This window comes from Ctenocephalides felis, unplaced genomic scaffold (genome assembly GCF_003426905.1).
Source record: "Ctenocephalides felis isolate EL2017-DRISC unplaced genomic scaffold, ASM342690v1 CF-g0.4_SCAFFOLD_01886, whole genome shotgun sequence".
In the NCBI taxonomy this organism is placed as follows: domain Eukaryota; kingdom Metazoa; phylum Arthropoda; class Insecta; order Siphonaptera; family Pulicidae; genus Ctenocephalides; species Ctenocephalides felis.
This window is the reverse complement of record NW_020538040.1, coordinates 135,862,058-135,881,544: the sequence shown is the minus strand read 5'-3', so window position 1 is coordinate 135,881,544 and position 19,487 is coordinate 135,862,058. Positions and strand designations below refer to the sequence as shown.

The 19,487-nt window shown below is 30.0% G+C and overlaps 1 protein-coding gene across 2 annotated transcripts; it reads left to right on the top strand.

Annotated features, from left to right (window-relative positions):
- The first annotated feature begins 1,509 nt into the window (after positions 1-1,509).
- LOC113376841 (E3 ubiquitin-protein ligase COP1-like) lies at positions 1,510-17,460 on the top strand. 2 transcript variants are annotated; one of them, XM_026616910.1, is made up of 10 exons: positions 1,510-1,661; positions 1,739-1,854; positions 6,352-6,503; positions 14,046-14,280; positions 14,684-14,889; positions 15,061-15,231; positions 15,461-15,611; positions 16,003-16,064; positions 16,135-16,263; positions 16,624-17,460. In XM_026616910.1, exons 1-10 carry the CDS (start codon positions 1,581-1,583, stop codon positions 16,851-16,853), a joined length of 1,533 nt encoding a protein of 510 aa, XP_026472695.1. In that variant the 5' UTR covers positions 1,510-1,580; the 3' UTR covers positions 16,854-17,460. The 2 variants fall into 2 exon arrangements, with proteins under 2 accessions (XP_026472695.1, XP_026472694.1); XM_026616909.1 differs by lacking the exons at positions 6,352-6,503; positions 14,046-14,280; positions 14,684-14,889; ... (3 more) ...; positions 16,135-16,263; positions 16,624-17,460 and adding an exon at positions 2,009-4,204 and having other exon boundaries at positions 1,641-1,661.
- Positions 17,461-19,487: the final 2,027 nt, after the last annotated feature.

The window sequence follows — 19,487 nt, the reverse complement described above, 5'->3', positions numbered from 1 at the left end:
AGTTGCGAAAACAATATTTGTTTAGGCGTTGTTTAACATAATCCACTGTGTGAACGAATATTATAGAATTTAGTACATATTTTTAATGGTATTATAAATATATAATTTATAATTTATCATTAAATAAATGTGTATAATGGTTGGCACTAATAAATGTGTGCATCACACAAGTGTGAACATTATTCAAAATTGTTATATGATGTATTTATTTTTACTTAACTTAAATTTGCTATCTTGTACAATAGCAAATACGTTTTACTTCAATCGCGTGTGAACCTTACGCGCACTCTTTTTTTCAGTAGATAAAACACAAATTATTTTTTTAAAAAATCAACACTGTTAGAACCAGTTATATTCTTCTTTTACCTATGATTAGAACAATTTTTGGCTAGAAGTCTTATGGCTCGCTCCATTGCACAAATCGGTACGGCGAATCTGTTCGCAATGTGCGCAGACTAAATTATTGCAAGCAAAAGCAAACCTCGCGCATTGATTCGCCGTGCCCGTTCGTGCAGTGGAGATGAGCCATTAAGTGACTTCACAAGTGTTATCGTACGCTGCGCATCTGTCAAGTATACTGTGTGTGTGTGACACTTATATGTCCTGTTGGAAATCAAGTCAAAAGCATGATAAAAGAAACGTAATACGTTTCACCATACTCTTCTTTTATCTCTGCGTTTCACGTTGTTTCAAGTATTGGATACGCCCACTGCGATGAGCAACACCCACTAAAAATATGCTAAAAATGCAAAGTTGATAAAATATTAGCAATAACAATTGAAGGGTTAGAGAATAAATATGTAATTAACTATATATATATACACATATATACACACACACATATATATATATATATATATATATATATATATATCAGACCATATCAGACTTCTAATAATATTTATTTAATAAAAAACATAGTTAAGTAGTACAGATACTTATATAATTAATTTAGAAACATTTCGAATCTTGATTTGACTCATTTTTAGTGTAGTACATTCAAACACATTGAATAATTACTGATTTTAATTTTCTTGAAGAATACTATTACCATTTTATGACTATTACTAAGTATCAAAAGTACTCAATACAAGTTGAATGTTTAATATTTAAAATATCTTATATGAAAAGTTTAACCTAATTTTATTTTATTCAAAACTACCATAGTTGTCGTCTATTTGTCAGATGAGAAAAATGATTTCGTGTAACAACAGCCTAACAAAGCCTAACCAGATCTCTTTTATTTATGAGCCTAATTAGCGACTGCGACTGTTCATCACTAACAAATGAAAGTCTACGCTGGATACCCGTATCAAAATTATGAGTGTCGTATTATTTTCGTAAATAATTTTCTAAAGTAATTACGAGTCGATGTACTTATTTGTTATTAAAAATAAAAGCGGATTGTGATAGTTATATTAAAATAAATGAACATTTCGATTCGTAATCGATTCGCGTTTCTAATCCGTTATATAACAGTGCAAGTGTGTCTATGGTCTTTCTGACGTTTGCAATTTTGCTTTCCCCCTCCTATTCACCCAATTTTCTGATTGAGTTGATTGGATTAGGTAAAATGAAATATGGCCATTGCATATTTGAACTGTCGTAGGGTTTTGAGTTTTTGTGCGAGTGTCAGATATTGCAGCTCTATGAGTAACAAGGTAAATAAAATATACCTTGTGTTTTAACGGACTAATTTGAGGACTTTTTGATAATATTTGTGTTTTGTGAATTTCAGAAAGGATTAGTACTGGGCATCTACGACAATGAATTCGATAAAAAAATAAGGTTAACGCCAACTGCTGAACAATTCAATCGGCGATTGCAGGGGCGTTTACTAGATCTAATTCATTTGTAAGTACGGTTATTTGTAATAATAGTTTAGTAGCTGGCCTGAAACAATGTAGCGTATATTTGGTTTTCTTGTAGTATTTGTTGACTGATATATTGACACAATTTTTTTTGCACTATCGCTCATATATGCTCATAAGGCATTGTATTGTTTTAGGTTAGCTACAAACTAAGGTAACAACATTTATTATTGACAATGTCTTTGGAACAAGATTATACGGGCTCTGGCTCTTCGTTAAATAATTTGTCTCGACCCCTGAAGCGCCAGCATCCTTCATCTATTTTGAAAACTATACATAATGCGGATGCTCAGAATGGTGATTTTTTGTGCCCTGTTTGTTTTGATACCATTCGTGAGGCACACATCACAAAATGTGGACATACCTTTTGTTATGATTGTATATTCCAAGCGATTGAAAATCTAAGGCGCTGCCCAAAATGCAGCCGGACTATAAATAGTGCTGATGATATTATTCCAAACTTTTTACTTAATGATGTTATAACCAAGCATAGGCTGTTATCTCCAGATCTTCAACATGATGGTCCTGGAGATATTTTGCGTGACTTTGTTACTTCTGAGTCTCAAAAGTTAAGTTTGCCAGACGTGAATGTGATGCTTGAAGTGTTGACCCAACGGAAACATTTATTAGAAGCAGAATCTTGTGCAGCTCAAAATAGATTACTTTATGAATTTCTTAAACATCTGTTGGAGCTCAAAGAGGAACAAAAATTACAAATTGCCAAAGAGGTGGCATTAATTAAAAAGGATATGGGTGAAGTTGAAAATATCCTTCACAATGTTCAGCAAAAGTGTCCAACTGCAGAAGAAGTTGAAAAAGTTGTTGGAAGTGATGCATCGGTTGTAATAATGAAGCAAGAACTTCTCAATATGATAAACAATGCAGTATACTCTTCTGATATACCTAGGGCAGAATCAGATTCTAAAGGTCCTAATGTTGATATTGAAGGCTTTAATACTGGTCAGCAGAATTATAATATTGCTACAAGCTTGGCAGCTAGACGTAAACGGATGTATGCCCACTTTGATGATTTTGTTCAATGCTATTTTTCATCGCGTGCTAAAGATCTTTATTTCAGTGCTGATTCGACAAGCACTAAATTAAACCCAAAGGTACCTGAACCAGAAACAACTGTAAATTCTTATGTAGGATTAGATGTATTCCGAGAAAATCTAGTTAAATTTTCAAGGTATAATTCACTAAGACCATTAGCGACTCTGAGCTACTCTAGTGATATGTTTAATAACTCAACAATTGTATCAAGCATAGAATTTGATAAGGACAATGAATTTTTTGCTATAGCTGGTGTAACTAAACGAATTAAAGTTTTTGATTATGGGGCTGTGATCAAAGACACGGTGGATATACATTATCCCTGTGTTGAAATGCTATCTTCTAGTAAAATCTCATGCATAAGTTGGAATAATTATCATAAGGGAACTTTGGCTTCTAGTGATTATGAAGGTACGATCACTGTTTGGGATGCAACAACAGGAATACGACTGAAAACATTTCAAGAGCATGACAAACGTTGTTGGAGTGTAGATTTCAATAACGTTGATACACGATTGATAGCCTCGGGTTCTGATGATGCACGGGTCAAGTTGTGGTCATTAAATGTAGACCATTCTGTTGCAACATTAGAAGTTAAAGCAAATGTGTGCTGTGTAAAATTCAATCCAAATAGTTCTTATCATTTGGCTTTTGGAGCAGCAGATCATTGCGTCCATTATTATGATCTGAGAAATATGAAAGGACCTTTATCTATATTTAAAGGTCACCGTAAGGCCGTTTCATATGTGAAATTTATTAACTCTGAAGAAATAGTATCTGCTTCTACTGACAGCCAATTGAAAATGTGGAATGTAAATACTCCTTATTGTTTAAGAACATTTGTTGGTCATATCAACGAGAAGAACTTTGTAGGTCTTGCAACTGATGGTGATTACGTGGCCTGCGGCTCTGAAAATAATTCGTTATATGTTTATTTTAAAGGACTAACGAAACAGCTATTTAGTTTTAAATTTGATGCTGCTCGCAGTGTGCTTGATTGCGAGCGGAAAGAGGAAGAACCAAACGAATTTGTTTCCGCTGTTTGTTGGAGGCAATCATCAAATGTTGTTGTTGCGGCTAACAGCCAAGGAATAATTAAAATTTTAGAATTAGTTTAAGCCAGCATTTTTCTGCGTGGACTTTATAGCTAATTTATACTCAGCTAAGTTATATCAATCATTTTTGATTGTTTGTGATTTCTGGTTTAGACTAACATTTGTGAAATTAGTTATGAATCTCATTTATAATAAATAATGAATTTGTTCAGTATTGACTTTGAATAACCAACTTTTTATACTTGTTTTATCTTTTTTATTTTAAAGTTTTATTTTAAAAATAAATTACGAACATACTATTTTTCATAGTTGGAAATGTAATAAAATGTTATACTATTAGACACATCCATATGAACTATTTTAGAATTTTTTCTGTGTACTATATAATACATGTACATATACATGAATATGTATGTGTATATACATCTTTACATATATTTATATATATACATATATATATAGTTATATATATATGTATATACATATATATACAGAACTGAACTATTAAAAAAAAACTGTAAATACATTTATCTGAAGTATTTTTGCTTCGTGTGCTAATTATATTTTTATATATAAAAATATGAAAATTAAGTAATGACATTAATGTCGTGGTGCTACAGATGTTACTATACTCTTGATATGAACATATATTACATATGTATTTTATTGAAGAACACAAAATATAAAAATACATTATTTTATTAATTTAAGATAGTCGGATTGAATACACATAGTCTCCATATATTGCTGTTGTTTAATGTGTACAGAATAGTTCTAAATGTGTATAATAGCTTTAGCAATAGTTTATTTTATTTTCTTAAATTGTGCATTTTTCGCATTGACCTAGTAACTTTAACCATCTTAATTGTTTGCAATGTTCGATATACATAAAATTTTCATGCAAAATTCATTCTTAACTTTGTGAAAGAATGATTTTTGGGAATATCTCGTACCAATATTTTAACCATAGGTGTGGTAAGTGGTAAATGCAGAAAGATTTTAAACTTACAATTGACATATATTTTTATTGATGAAAATATTTAATCGATTAAATTGAATAGAAATAATGTACATTGAACGAATTTATCATAAAATACATTAGTAGAATACACTTACCACATGTATTAAAATGTTCAAATACTAAATAAATTGTGTTTGATTAAATTCCATAATAGCTGTAAAATAGAAAAAATTATATAGTTAAAATACATGTGTGCCAAATGTTTATGAAAACGAGGTTAATCCAATATAAATCTATATATGAATTGCGCCATGACTGGAATATTCGAATATTTATCTCTTGTCGTACTTAAAATTAAATTATATTTCAAAATACTGTTAGAAATTCGTCTATTTTTCTAAGTTTAAATAAAAAGACGTTAACCGATGATGAAACAAGTCACATTTTTGTGCATTAGGCTGTAGAAGTAAATGCTTGTGATCTATATAAATATTCGTTTTTCTTAATTGTTATTAGATATTTTGTAATCCTGATCTTCCTTAAAAGTGACTTAGATAATGTTATAATATGTGCTGTTTTATTCAAAACATTTGTATTGCATGTTTTGTTAAATCTGAAATTGGAAAATTATATTTATTTTCCAATATTATATCAATTGTTACATAAATAAGTACTGATAAAAATTAGATGTAATTGATCTTAAATGGAATATTAAAATAAAGTGTTGTCGGTCTAAATACTGAATTTTCTTTATAATGAACTTGTTTCAGTTTCCATCTGATTTATATTATTTGTGCATGGTTTAGTTTATATTCTCAGTTTATAACTCCGTTGCGTTGTAGAATTGTTTATTTTAATTTTATTTGTGTTAAATCTATTAGGTTTTTTATAGTTTAAGCCACCAATTCGTAATGGCATCACAAGGCTCTTACATCAAGCTTACTGTTCAAAATTGTAAGCTTTATTTGTTATATCGATATAGTACAATTGGCTTAAATTTTTTTGAAAGATGTTTTAATATTTTTATGTTTTAAGCGGAACAATGATCTCAAGCTCTTCATTGTAGCTCTCAACTTGGTTCATATTTTTTCAGTTTATAATTAATTAAATTAATTTTCAATTTTCAACAATTTATGTTAATATAGATTTGCTTTCTATTTTGCTCTGATTGATGGCAAATTTGTTTTACTTAACTATAAGGATTTAGAAAAAAATCTGAAATGTGGTCATTATAAATTGTATGTTATTATCGATGAATTTAACTAATTCTTTAAAAGGCCTAACACATTATATCATTATGCTTCATCATTTAAAATAGTTTAAAATAGCAATCAAAATAAACAGCACAGTAGTTTCAACACAAATAAAACGACAATAGTTTATTCTCGCACTATATTTAAAATATTTTCAGGAGTGGACCCATTAAATTGGGCAAGAGCCGTATTTTCTGGGATCTCGATGAATTCGGCGCAGTTGCAGTTGCAGGTTTGGGAAATCACTCCCCCTGCGAACCCCTGGAAGAACTCGATGTTTTGCGCGAAAATGCCAGAATAGCTGCCGGTGGTGAGTATTCTAAATTTTATTCAATTGCAACTTTTTTTAAATATTTCATTCTTAAAAACGTCAACAGACCGAAACCGATATTTTTTGTAGTTTTCGGTATTTAGCCTTGGGATCAGTGTTTATTATTATAAATATTTTTGTTTGTTTGTATTTTTTATCCAGCTATAGTATTTGACGAGTATACTTGTTATGGACAGTGCAAAAATTTTGTATATTGACGGATATATTCGTCATGCGTATAAATCAGTGACCATTGGCTATTAAATTTGATCACTTAAAATATATCTCAAAAATTTAAGATGATTGGTATATTTAGAGGCTTATGCCAGTATGAAATAAGTTGTTATAAGAGATTTTGATATAAGGGTGTGTTCTACTAGACTAGAGGCATAAATTTTTTGTGATATTTGAAAGGGCGTAACAATATTTTTATTACCGATTTTTATAATTTAATCATTCTTGTTTTAGGAATACAGAAAAAAATATATAAAATGCCTGTAAAAGAAATGGATAACTTTTTTTGATATCTCAATTCTTTTAAAATAATAATCGGAATTTATGGATGAGCGTAGTTCATACTAAGGAGAAGTCTATAATAAAGACTCTGTAAAAAGTTCAAGTAAATTTCAGAATTTGTGGGTGTCGTATCAAAAAAGGCAGTTTCAAGAAAAACGCTTAAAACAGCATTATTGTGATTCAACAGCTATATCCCCGAAAATAATTTAAATTTTGAAAAATCCTTTTGTTCACACATTCTCGAATAGTAAAACTTAGAAAATATAAAAAAGAAAGATAGATTTCTTGAAACTCTAGACTAGAATATGTCTTTATGTTACATTGCATGACCTTGCCGAAATGCGGAAACTTAATAAATAATAATTGAGATGTATTACTATCATCTCAAAATATTCTAAGTTGTTCTTATCACTTTACTGCAAGAACTTGAATTTTTAATTTTATATGTCTAATATCGCATTGAATTTATTCCGTTTTTAATTTAATATGTGTAATAAAAATCTTGTCAACAAATAAGTAAAATTTAGTGTTACAATTTTAAATTTTGTAAAATAACTCATCTTTTTTTTCTACTTACCAACGCAACAAAATCTGATTCGCGGATATTTTCGTTATGGCTCGATTATAACGACTTAAGTGGTTAAACAGTAATTAGAACTATGAAATGTATAAGCTCGAAGAAGTTTTTTTTTAGAAGGTATGCCAATTGTTCTCCTATCTATTCTGATGTATTTTATATCGCTACAGCTTGATATCAGGTTTCATAAAACGCGGATTTGAACCCGTGGACCAGCAATTGTAAAGTCGGAAGTTTACACTTCTATTTTTATAAATTGAATAATAATAAAGTTACATACGTTGTGATTTTATTCATCTATGCTTTTATTTAAAGTTTTGTTCATATACATCATTCTAAATTTTTGTTTTTACTTATGTAATTATTTTTAACTTCCCGAAGGAGAAATTTGTTTTCTTGAATTTTTGTTTGTTTTCGTTAATTTTGTTTTCTCGACGTTTTTAGCCATTCTGAATCGAATGTGACCAAACTTGCAAAAAGTATGTGTGTGTGTATGTGAACAGATTTTTTGTCGTGAATCGATGTTTTCTCAAAAACGACTGGACCGATTTCAAAAATTTAAAAGCCATTCGATGTATCTCGATGAGAACTAGCGTTTATCAATTTTGCGCGACGATCGGCTGAGCCGTTTCTTTGTAAATAGCAGAAATATGAAAAAAAATTGTCGGCGTTTTAGCTCTCAATTCTGAATCGATTTTAAAAAAATCAAAAACTTTTCGAAGGATATTGGGAATGATACTGATTAGTTTTAGGTAAAAATATACCGAGTTTTATTGAAATTAACTGTAGAAAATTTTTTTTTGCCGATTTTTATAAAAGTTTTTTGGCAATAGATATCATGGTCTTATAAAACATACTAAAATGTTACGGCCCTACGACAAATAGTTTATTGTTAAAAAAAAAAATCAAGGTTTGAGAAAATATTTTAGTCAAAATTTGTGTCAAAAGTTTCTTTCGTGATGTGATTAGTCAAACAAGATCAATTCATTAAATTGAGAAACTTAAAATAATAAGCTACAATTTTAGGGCATACAAGCACGTGTCTGTGCAATATAATTAATATAATTAGTTAATTTAAATGTGTTTGAGAAAATTTTATTTGAAATCGCAATGTTTAGATTTAATTGAAAGCGATAACTTTATTTTTGAAATAAACAGTTGAAAATTTTATCTAAATATCCAAATTTCAATTTTGATTGATTAAGTCAATTCTTACACATTTCGGGAAGTTCATACAACTTGCCTTAAGGCTAAACGCCATTTTAAACTAGTTTTTTATTCATATTAAATTGTGAGTTATCAATATTAGTTGAAGATTTCTTTTGTCTTACTATTTCATTTTTAAATATTTTGTACGTTTCGGTGATATTGGATGTTTCGTTCTTTGTGAACTGTTTGAAACAATCCCATTTTTTTAAACGCTTACATACGTTTTAATTACAATTTATTAAAAATGAAATTCAAAGAGTTTTAAATATTTTATAATTAAAATGTGTACAAATGGTTGATTTTTTGTTAGTTTATAAATATGCATATTGTCCAGTAAAATTCCAGTATTTAGGAAAAAAAATCCAATATTTAGGAAAAGTTTAAGTGAACTTGAGAGTATCCGATTTAAATCAGTTCAAATGAGCATATTTAACAGCTCACATCATCTTCGTTGTCAATTTTCATGAAATCCAAATCGTTACCACAGCGATGTTGTTTTGACATCATGCTCGTTTCGAATTTCCTATAATTACTCATTCGTACTTCTACGAACTTTATCGGTATTTAATCCTTAAGATATTAGATTACCATGTTGGAACAATATCAGTTATCTCAAGTTTTCATAAATTTTCAATCTCTGTTATAGACATGTTGAATTACCTTTTGAAGCCGATAAGCTTTTTCTAATGAATTACTCTTTTTATCAGAACTAATGCTGTCAGCAGCGATAGATAAGTTAGGTATATATGTCAGTGGCACTCGTTTCACGTGATTTCGAGTTGACATAACACAATATAAATCTCCATCTCGAGTGCAGATAAACATCGATGGAACAACATCGTATACTTTTGATGAGATAAAACTGTTATCATATTATGACTTATTTACATTAACTGCTATCAATATGCTTTACGATGATATCGCAGAAATTTTTATCAACTTCTTTTAATAAGACTACGAAGAAATACCTTTCACATAAAATCATGATGTGAATTATGTAAATTCACGTGTATTCTTATATTGTAATTTAACATGCTGATAATTATCTTATCAATTACCGTGAATAATAATGAATTACGCAAGACTTTCTATTGAATTACAATTATTTAACCTCATTTGTATATATATATATATATATATATATATATATACATACAAGGTGTCCTAGAATTCAACGTCAAACCGAAACAGGGTATTGTATTGAGGTAACTGTCGCGAACAAGATTAGAACTAGTAAAATTAAAATTATTGAAGAAGCTATAAATATACATAGGTACGGAACCCATAAAAAATATAAACAAAGTTTGTACTTACTATTGAAATCTCTATAAAAGATCTGATAATTGGATGTACATATGTCTACTAATCAATTTTGACTGCCAAATGGTTCTATTTTACATTTTTTATTGGACCTGTGTTTCAAAAAATATTAATCAGTTCTTCGTTTTGCCAATACAAGTAAAATGTTTTTTGAATCATTCAAATCGGACGCTCCGTTATCTCAAAAAGTGAATTGCCATTTCTGCACTTTTTGCCCCGTACTTCCAAAATGCCTTTGTCTAAAACTGATCCTATTAATAGAAGCATGTCTCCCATTAATAGAAGTCGATGCTATTATAAATCGGTTAAGTCGTGTTCTCGAAATATCTCTTAAAAATAGTCCTTTAAAAAAAGTAATACATACTTCTTAGTTTCATTCTAAAATTTGAGTAACTAAATAAAAACAGCCCCATATTACATTGAGAATTTTACTTATTGTCAATTCAAATGTATTTTTATTTGCATAAGCTCATTGAGAAAGACGGAATCATTTGAACAGATTGTGAGTGAAATGCGTCAGCAAAAATGGTGTTATTTTTAGTTTTTATTTATGACATTATAATTAATTATATGTATAATGCTATACATATGACGTTAATTAAATAAATTAATAAATAAATATCTTTTGTACTGGCTGGTGCTTCAATAAGTTTTGATGAAATTTGCCATACCGTCTGTGCAGGGTTGAATATTTTGTTAATTAGATATATTTTATTTCTTTTTGTATCTTAAAGCACCTTTCTGTTTTTTTATTTAATTTAAACTACCATTGACATTGAAATTTGAGAATAAGTTTTGTCTTTCACAAAAATTGCGTCTAAAAAGCCAATGATCGAGTAAACTCGTCAATTCAAAAAATTATGCTCACACTTAACCGGTTAATACACATACTTAAATATAAAGCCATTATGATTTAACTCAAATATTACAAAAGCATAGATGTTTAAATAAGCATTTTAACTTATTGTGTGAACATATAGGTGCAACCTGATATCAAGCAATAGTTATACCTATTTTCTTGAAAATATAAATCAGAGTTCTTCTTTACTATCATAAAGAATCTGAACTTCTAGAGGGACCCATTTATTGAGAAGTTTGTACCAATATATTTCTTACATTTATTTAAATGGGTTCACTTACTAATCGTTAATATACGCAGGGCCGGATTTAGAAATTTGGCGCCCCGGGGCACTGACAAAAATGCCTCCCATCCCTGAAATTTTACGAACTTTCGAACTTTTTTTTGAAGCAATCGCGCTGCTTCAGCTGCGTAGGGACAAAATATAGAAGCGCGTAAACGCCGCGTCGCAGTCTAACGAATAAACAATGTCACAGAACGCATATAAATGTAAACAAAATTTATACTTATTATCATATTTTTAAAATATCTGATAATTTGATGTGCATATGTTTTGTGATCACTTTTGTCCACCAAATGTTTCTTTTACAATTTTTTTTATTGGATTATCGAAACCGCTAAACCTGTCTCCCACAAATTTGAGCAGTTATTTATTCTGTAAATTTTTTTGAATGATATTGGACGCTTCTTTTCTCAAAAACTAAATTATCATTTTTGGCATTTTAGCCCGTATCTTCAAAACAGTTGGACCTGCCTTGGCCAATAACTAATCAGCACGTCTCCTTATAAATAGGAATTGAATCATTTAAATCGGTTGATCCGTGTTCCCGAAATTGACTTAAATAATTAAAAAATATTAGATTTGTATTGATGGGGAGACGTGCTGATTAGTTTTTGGCAAAGGCGATTACGAAAAATGGTAATTGAGTTTCGATATTTCTTCTCTGAAACAGCTACGCAGCGCGATTGCTTTGCAAAAAGTTGAAAAGCTTTTTATAAAATGTAATTTTTAGTACGGGATGTTTCAATAATTTGTCTTAAGGCACAATGCCATGAGTCACTAGTTTAAATTTTTTTTCGACGCTATAAGCTTGAAAGTGCACAAATTCGTCATTTTAAGAGGGCTCGAGAACTGAAGTAAATATTTTTCTTAAACTTTCAGCTTGTTTACGGATCTTTATATTAGCCAAATTGCCAAATTTAATAACTTATTAACCAATTTGATAATTTACGTTCGGAGAGGGAGGCAAGGCAAAATAATAAATTTTAATAATTGGTTATTTCAACCCAAATTTTGCATTGCGATCGTATTATGTTTTGTTAATTATATTTCTTGAAATATAAAAATGTTGGTAAAAAAATTGATTATATTGTATAGAATTTTTTTCTCACTATCCAAATTTTGCCGCCCCCAAAAATTTGCCGCCCTGGGCAGTAGCCCCGATTGCCCCTACTGTAAATCCAGCACTGAATATACGTGTTGATTATACGTATAATTAGTAATATTTTATTATGAAACAGTACAAATTAACTTTTACATGTATTCAAAATTATTGAAGCATTACACGTATGTGCTTTACTCACTTATATAAACCCATTTTATTATAAAAGGCTAGTTGGATAGGGTCTTTTTGAGTTTCAGTTTAATCGAATAATTTGAAACCCATTTGAAAGAAAAGCTAAACATTTCTAAATATCTGCATAATATTAACCATATAATAATATTAAAACAAACACTGTTACATTCACATACATAATTTGCCTTTTCTCATTCACTTTATCATTCATAAGTTTGCAAACTTTCTGTGTACAATCTTTTTTGGTTTTGGACAGGTTATCTTTTGTTTAATATTTGTATAAGGTTGAAATGAAAGCTTATCAAACTAATAAAAGTTTATTAATTGAAAACAGGTTTTAATTTTAAGAATACATAATGAATGATTTTAAATCTGCCATTGAAGTATTTTGTTGAATTTTCTTCGACATGGTTGAGTTTTTTTCAGATTTGGTCTATTTTTTTGTTGGTTTACGGCGATATCTCACAATTAGTATTTTGAAATTTCTATATGTAGAATCTATTGTGAATTTTATATGTATTTTTCTAAACATTTATTTAGCATTTCTTATAAATTATATAATAAAGCTTAGATTTTGATATTTTATATATTTGTATAGTATTCAATTGATGATTAAGTTGAAAATTTATAGATATTTCTTATACTTATTATTTACTTCTATGAAACTTTTTTAAGCATATAACTATGAATTCCTGTTATTGTTTCTTAGGCTTTCACAAATGTTGCAATAAATTTAATTAAATGCATCTGTATGCGCCGAAGTGCGAAGAAAAAAACACTAAAATAGAAGTTAAATTACTAAAATTTTAAATTAGGATTAGGAAATAATTTTAACTTCTGGAAAGAGAGCTATGTTATCACGAAAAAATCCGACTTGTCAATTTTATGTTTTCTCAATGTGAGTTTTCTGAATCTTTTGAGACCAAATTTGGAAAAAATAAGTACGTGCATGTGACTTGATGTTTGACCTTTTCTCGACCGATTTAAAGAATTTAAAAGTCCTTCTACGGTTTTGCGCTACAATCGGCTAAATCCTTTTTTTTTATAATTTGCAGAAGAGTGCAAGTTTTTTTTTCACGTTTTCGCAAAAGTTCTGAATAGATTTTGAAAATTTAAAAGAAGCCGTTCGAAAGATATAATTATCTAAAAAAACAAATATCCTAAAATTTAGAGGCGTGCGAAAAGTGGTTGGTTCATGAAAATTCATTGAAGTTTGGAATAATGGCTACGTTGTTAGAACATACAAGATCGTATTTGCGCACTGTAATTAATTTAGTTACTAATATTATAAGTTTTTTTGAAACATGTCAATTTAAAATTACAGTGATTACGGTTTTTAGTAAAAGCGAAAAATTGTAATAAACAGTGAAAATTTCATTCAAAATACCACTTTCATTTAGTTTATGTGAACATTGTCATATCTTGTAATATAATTTTATTTATATAATTTTTTTTCTAGCTAAACTTTAATATTTTTCTTACAGCTGGTTGCCAAGCTCTTGCCGCCGATGGAATCACTACCATTAGCGTTGAAAGTATGGAGCACGCGGAGGCGGCCAGCGAAGGTGCAATACTATCGACGTTCAAATTCCAGGTCAACAGAAGTAAGTCCAAGTGTAAGCCGATACCTACCATAACCCCTTACTGCCTTCAAGATAAAGATGCTCCATTATGGGAACTTGGCCAAGTATCAGCAGCAGCTCAAAACTGGGCTCGCACGTAAGAATTATTTATCAAAATACGCTTCATTTGAGTTTATATTTATATTTGATCTCGCAATTTCAAATAATTCTTAGATTTTTTTATCCGTACATACCCTTATATGCAGAACTTGTTATTAAATAATTTGTTTTGTTTTTACTTTTTTTGGTAACATACCTTATGCATTTTTCTTGAACACTGTAAAATTTTATCACATTGCAATATTTTATGCACAATTGCCTCATTGAAATAGGCATCATTGCAACACCCGTCGTTGATCATTATGTTCACTTACCTCATACGCAAAATATTTTCTTTTTCCTTTTTATGGAGTCGGTACAACCTTTATGCTGTGTAACGTCAAATTGTTTTTATTTCTTTACATTTATTTATTTTCGATTTATATATTATTTATACGCAGATTGATGGATACACCAGCAAATCAAATGACACCACTTTTGTTCGCCGAAGCCGCCAAAGAAAATTTAGTGCCATTAGGAGTGAAAGTTGAAGCTAGAGATCGGAAATGGGCGGAAAGCATGAAAATGGGATCCTTCTTGTCTGTCGCTCGTGGCTCCAATGAACCACCAGTTTTTCTTGAAATTTCTTATTGTGGTGGTCCAAAAGGTAATTCCATTTTGCCAATAAGAGTTAAACCTGAGAATAGAGAGCGGCGAGTTTTATTAATATTTTGGTAGCTAAAACCTTAAAACAAGTGTCATAAGTATGAGTGTGAGAAATATAAATGACGGTATATTCATCATTTACATGATGCTATTATATTCTTTTTGCTTGCAGATGAGGCACCGTTCGCACTTGTTGGAAAGGGTGTCACTTTCGATACTGGCGGTATTAGCATCAAACCGAGTGCATCCATGGACGAAATGCGTGGAGATATGGGAGGAGCTGCTTGCGTTGTTTCTACAATTAAGGCATTGGCACAATTGAAAGCACCAGTCAACGTCGTCGGTGAGTTTACTTATTCATATTTTATATTATGTTCATTATTACAAGCTCAATTCTTCACCGCATAGCGCGCTTTTTCCGTTAGCTATCTATCTTTTGAAACTTGTTTGAAAAGTTCTCAGTTAGACTATTACTTATAAATTTTACATATGATCAATCGCTTTCAGGAAAAGAAAGCAATTTTATATTCAGCTATTTCAAGAATGATATATTTATTATATTTTTGTCATAGGTCTTATCCCCTTAACCGAGAATATGCCAGGTGGTAAAGCAACAAAACCTGGTGACGTCGTTGTTGCGATGAATGGGAAATCGATTTGCGTGGACAATACTGATGCTGAAGGCCGTTTGATTTTAGCTGACGCTTTATGTTACTCGGCACAGTAAGTACAAACATCGAAAAAAAAAAAAAATTAATAATTATTAGCAGTAAATGAAAAACAAATACGCTTTTTTAAATCGTTTTATTTTATTTTGGAGAAAAACTCTTAATGACTTTACTGTTCACAAATCGTTCCCAGTTTTGAAATACTTTACAAATATAGCTTTATAAATGGTTTATTAAAAGAGCATGGACTCTTGAACAGTTAAGCATATAATATTAAATCATTAAATTTATAGTTTTTGTGGTCTGCATAAAATATCTTCTTTCATATTATTTATAGTTACAATATGGTTATTTATGATCAAACCGTGATTAGTTGAAATGTCATTTTTGTTTGTGAAGAAATTTTTGAAAATATTTTATATTATTTAAATTGTTTTTTATTTTAGCTTCAAGCCAAAATGGGTTCTAGATATAGCTACATTGACTGGAGCTATGAGAGTTGCTCTAGGTAAATATATATGCTTTTGAATATGTTAATAGTACGAATTTGTTTTTGATTTATTTTTTCAATTTTTGAGGTGATTGTGCTACTGGTGTATTTTCTTCATGCGATAATCTCTGGAACACACTGCACGAAGCTGGTAGAGTAACTGGAGATAGAATGTGGAGATTCCCTCTTTTTAAGCACTACGCGAATCGTGTAACAGGTATTTTACAAAACATTTCACAGAACATATAATGGCTAAATTCTTTGCGTTACAAATCTAAAATGTAGGTTTGAGGCAGCACTATTGTCTCATATATTTTAAAATAACTTAGTGATATATAATATACTTATTGTTAAATTAGCAAACGGAACAGGTAATTAGAGGCTTCTTGTAAATGATTTCGATTAGCTGAGAGCTTATTATTTTTTCTATAATACGCGTATTTTCACATGAGACCAATTTGAATTGCTTTAATATTGGAACTGCTTGATTATTTGATTTTGTTGTAGTTGTAATACTACGTTAATGTGAGTTACTTTCTCATATTTTCCCAAACTAGATTTAATTTTTGTTTTTAAGAATATTCCGGTTACGATGTGAACAACATAGGAAAGGGCAAAGGGGGAGGCAGTTGCCTAGCAGCTGCTTTCCTTAATCAGTTTAGACCTGAGGACGTACCCTGGATGCACTTGGACATTGCTGGAGTAATGAGCGATTGCTCTGATCAGTCCTATCTTCCTAAGGGAATGACAGGGCGACCTACCAGAACTCTTGTTCAATTTATTCAAAGCCAAAAGCGTCATTCTTGAATGCATTTAAGAAACATATGTCACCTAACACCTTTACATGCGCACCTCTGCTTAGCCAAAACTACTTTTGTACATAACCATATTTTTATACCTGTCTTTTTTTAGTTAGTGATCTTGCTTTAAATCATTATTTGCATTTATATTTTACTTGATTTTATATTGAATATTTAGGTCAGATATTTTTGTTGTACTAGTCTTATATTTTCTTTCCAATTAAAGCCTGGTAAGGAGTACGAAACCAGAATTTTGTAAGATTTTTGATTCAACATAGTTTTTAAGTTTGCTAACACATCCCACCATAGACTTAAATGAAAATTAACATTTTTTGCAATTCCAAAGACTTATTGAAGGTGTGCCTTCAAAAATAGATAAAGGTATTATCTGCATCAGAATTCAACTGCTGAGTGCATGAAAAATAAAATAAAAAAAAAACTTCTGAAATTTTTAATGATGTCGTTTGTAATGTGCTTGTTGTATATATGTCTTTAATATGATGTAGGTATATGTGACATGTAAGTTTGTATTATAAATTTGACATTTACATTATGGCGTCCCTGCTGTGTGCAGATAAAATTCTGGTCCATTTTATATGATATGTCGACTGTATTTGTTATATTATGATATGTTCTTACAAATATATACTTATGTATTCCGTAAGCATTGTTTAATTAATATCTTAATCGTTACATGTAGAAACTAGTGAAAAAGTATATTACATATATATAATAGTTAGTAATACAAATTAATTAACGTTACACCGACAAGGAGAAACCTTTTTTTTCGTTTTGTATTCTAATAAAATTTGGTGATTGAAATGGCATCTGTAAAATATTATGACATATGAAAAATGGCATAATTGGAAAAAAATATTTTTTTGCCAATATATGTTATGATTATCAAGGCGACGGTCTTCCAACTTCCACGCTAAGTTTTGCTTGTTCAAATCTCGTCAGCTTATAGAATTTATCATTGGTTTTCAGTTTTTATATTCACGTAATTAAATATTGTGGAAAATATTTATATTATTGTATTTATTTATTACACATATTTCCAAAAACTTACGAGCCATTCAATGAAGTTCGATAAGGACTCACATTGATTAGTTTTGTGAGACGAACGCTTTTTCAGAATTGGCAGAAAAGTGCAAAATTGTTTCTTCAAGTTGTGCTCAGAAAATTCTTAACCAGATTTGCAAATTTAAAATCAAATGATAAATTTGGAATAGAGCTAATTAGTTTTTGTGAAAGATCGGCTGAACCATTTTTTTTTTTGTAATTTTTGCAATTTTTTTTATGACAATAAAACTCATGATCTATCTAGATGGTTTGGATTTTAAACATTTATTCTTAAATATTATGATCCTAAAAAAGACCTTAAACTATAAAAAATCATTAAAGTTCTATCGTCGTGATTTCAAAAGTTGCTAAATATAGATTCATACTGATTGAGTCGATTTACACATATCGGGAGCTTTATTTTAATCACCCTATTTTTTTTACAGAACGGAAGTTCCAACGACGAATTTTGTTGAGACAAGCACAATGTCATACACCTGTAGTATATATTTTTTTTAACATTTTGTAAGATAACTTCACCAATCCAAACTGTTGTAGACTTAATACTAGCCTGTTTGACAAATGTCAACCTCAACATTTGTCCCATATCTGTATGATATATTACAATTTCTGTAATAGGGCGAATATTTTTATTGTCACCATTGTCGGGCGACGTCTATTTCTCTTGGAAACATATTGTTATCTGTATTTCCAAGTGAAGTGAGTTCTCATACTGCTTGACAACAGGCTGCTCAAAGTGGAATCGAATCCGGGACCTTTGATTCAGGTCTAGTCGTTCTAGCCGCTCACCTACGAGCGAGCCGTAGAAGTTATTGTAATCGCAAAAAATCTAAAATAAACATTTTTATATATGCTTACGTTTCAAAGATTTTTGAACATTTTGGCATACCTTAGAAGAAATGGATGGATGGATGTGTGTGCGCGTGTGTTTGTGGATACAAAAATTCGTCGACGATTTTGGACATACGGATCAACCGATTTGAATAATTCAATAAACATTTGATGGGGAGACGTGCTGATTAGTTTTTGACCCAGTCGTTTCGAAGATACGCGACAAAAAATGCCAAAAATGGTAATTAAATTTTTGAGAGTATTTGGCGGTCAAAAATGATCTGTAGACATATGCACATCAAATTATTTGATTTTTATAGAGATTTTCATAAGTATAAATTTTGTATAAATTTCTATGGATTCCGTACCAAGATTTATAATGTTCACTCTCTAGACTGCTCACACGCTTCGATTTTTTTTTCTCTCTAAAACAGCTACGCAGTACGATTGCTTTGAAAAAAGTTCAAAATTTTCAAAAAAAATCGAAATAAAAAATTGAAAATTTTCATAAGTGAATTTTTTTCAATAATATCAAAATTCTCAAAAATCTATTTTTTTTAAAGGTTTCGAAAAATGTTTAAGTTTTTTTAAAAAAAAAATAATCTTTGGTACGAGAAGTTCCCGCATTTTGTCCTAAGGCACGAGGCCATGCACTGCACCATCAGTTATGAATGCTTCCTAATTCCTCTCTGTACTATCTGTTTATAAAAGCGAAGCCTCCCCCGAA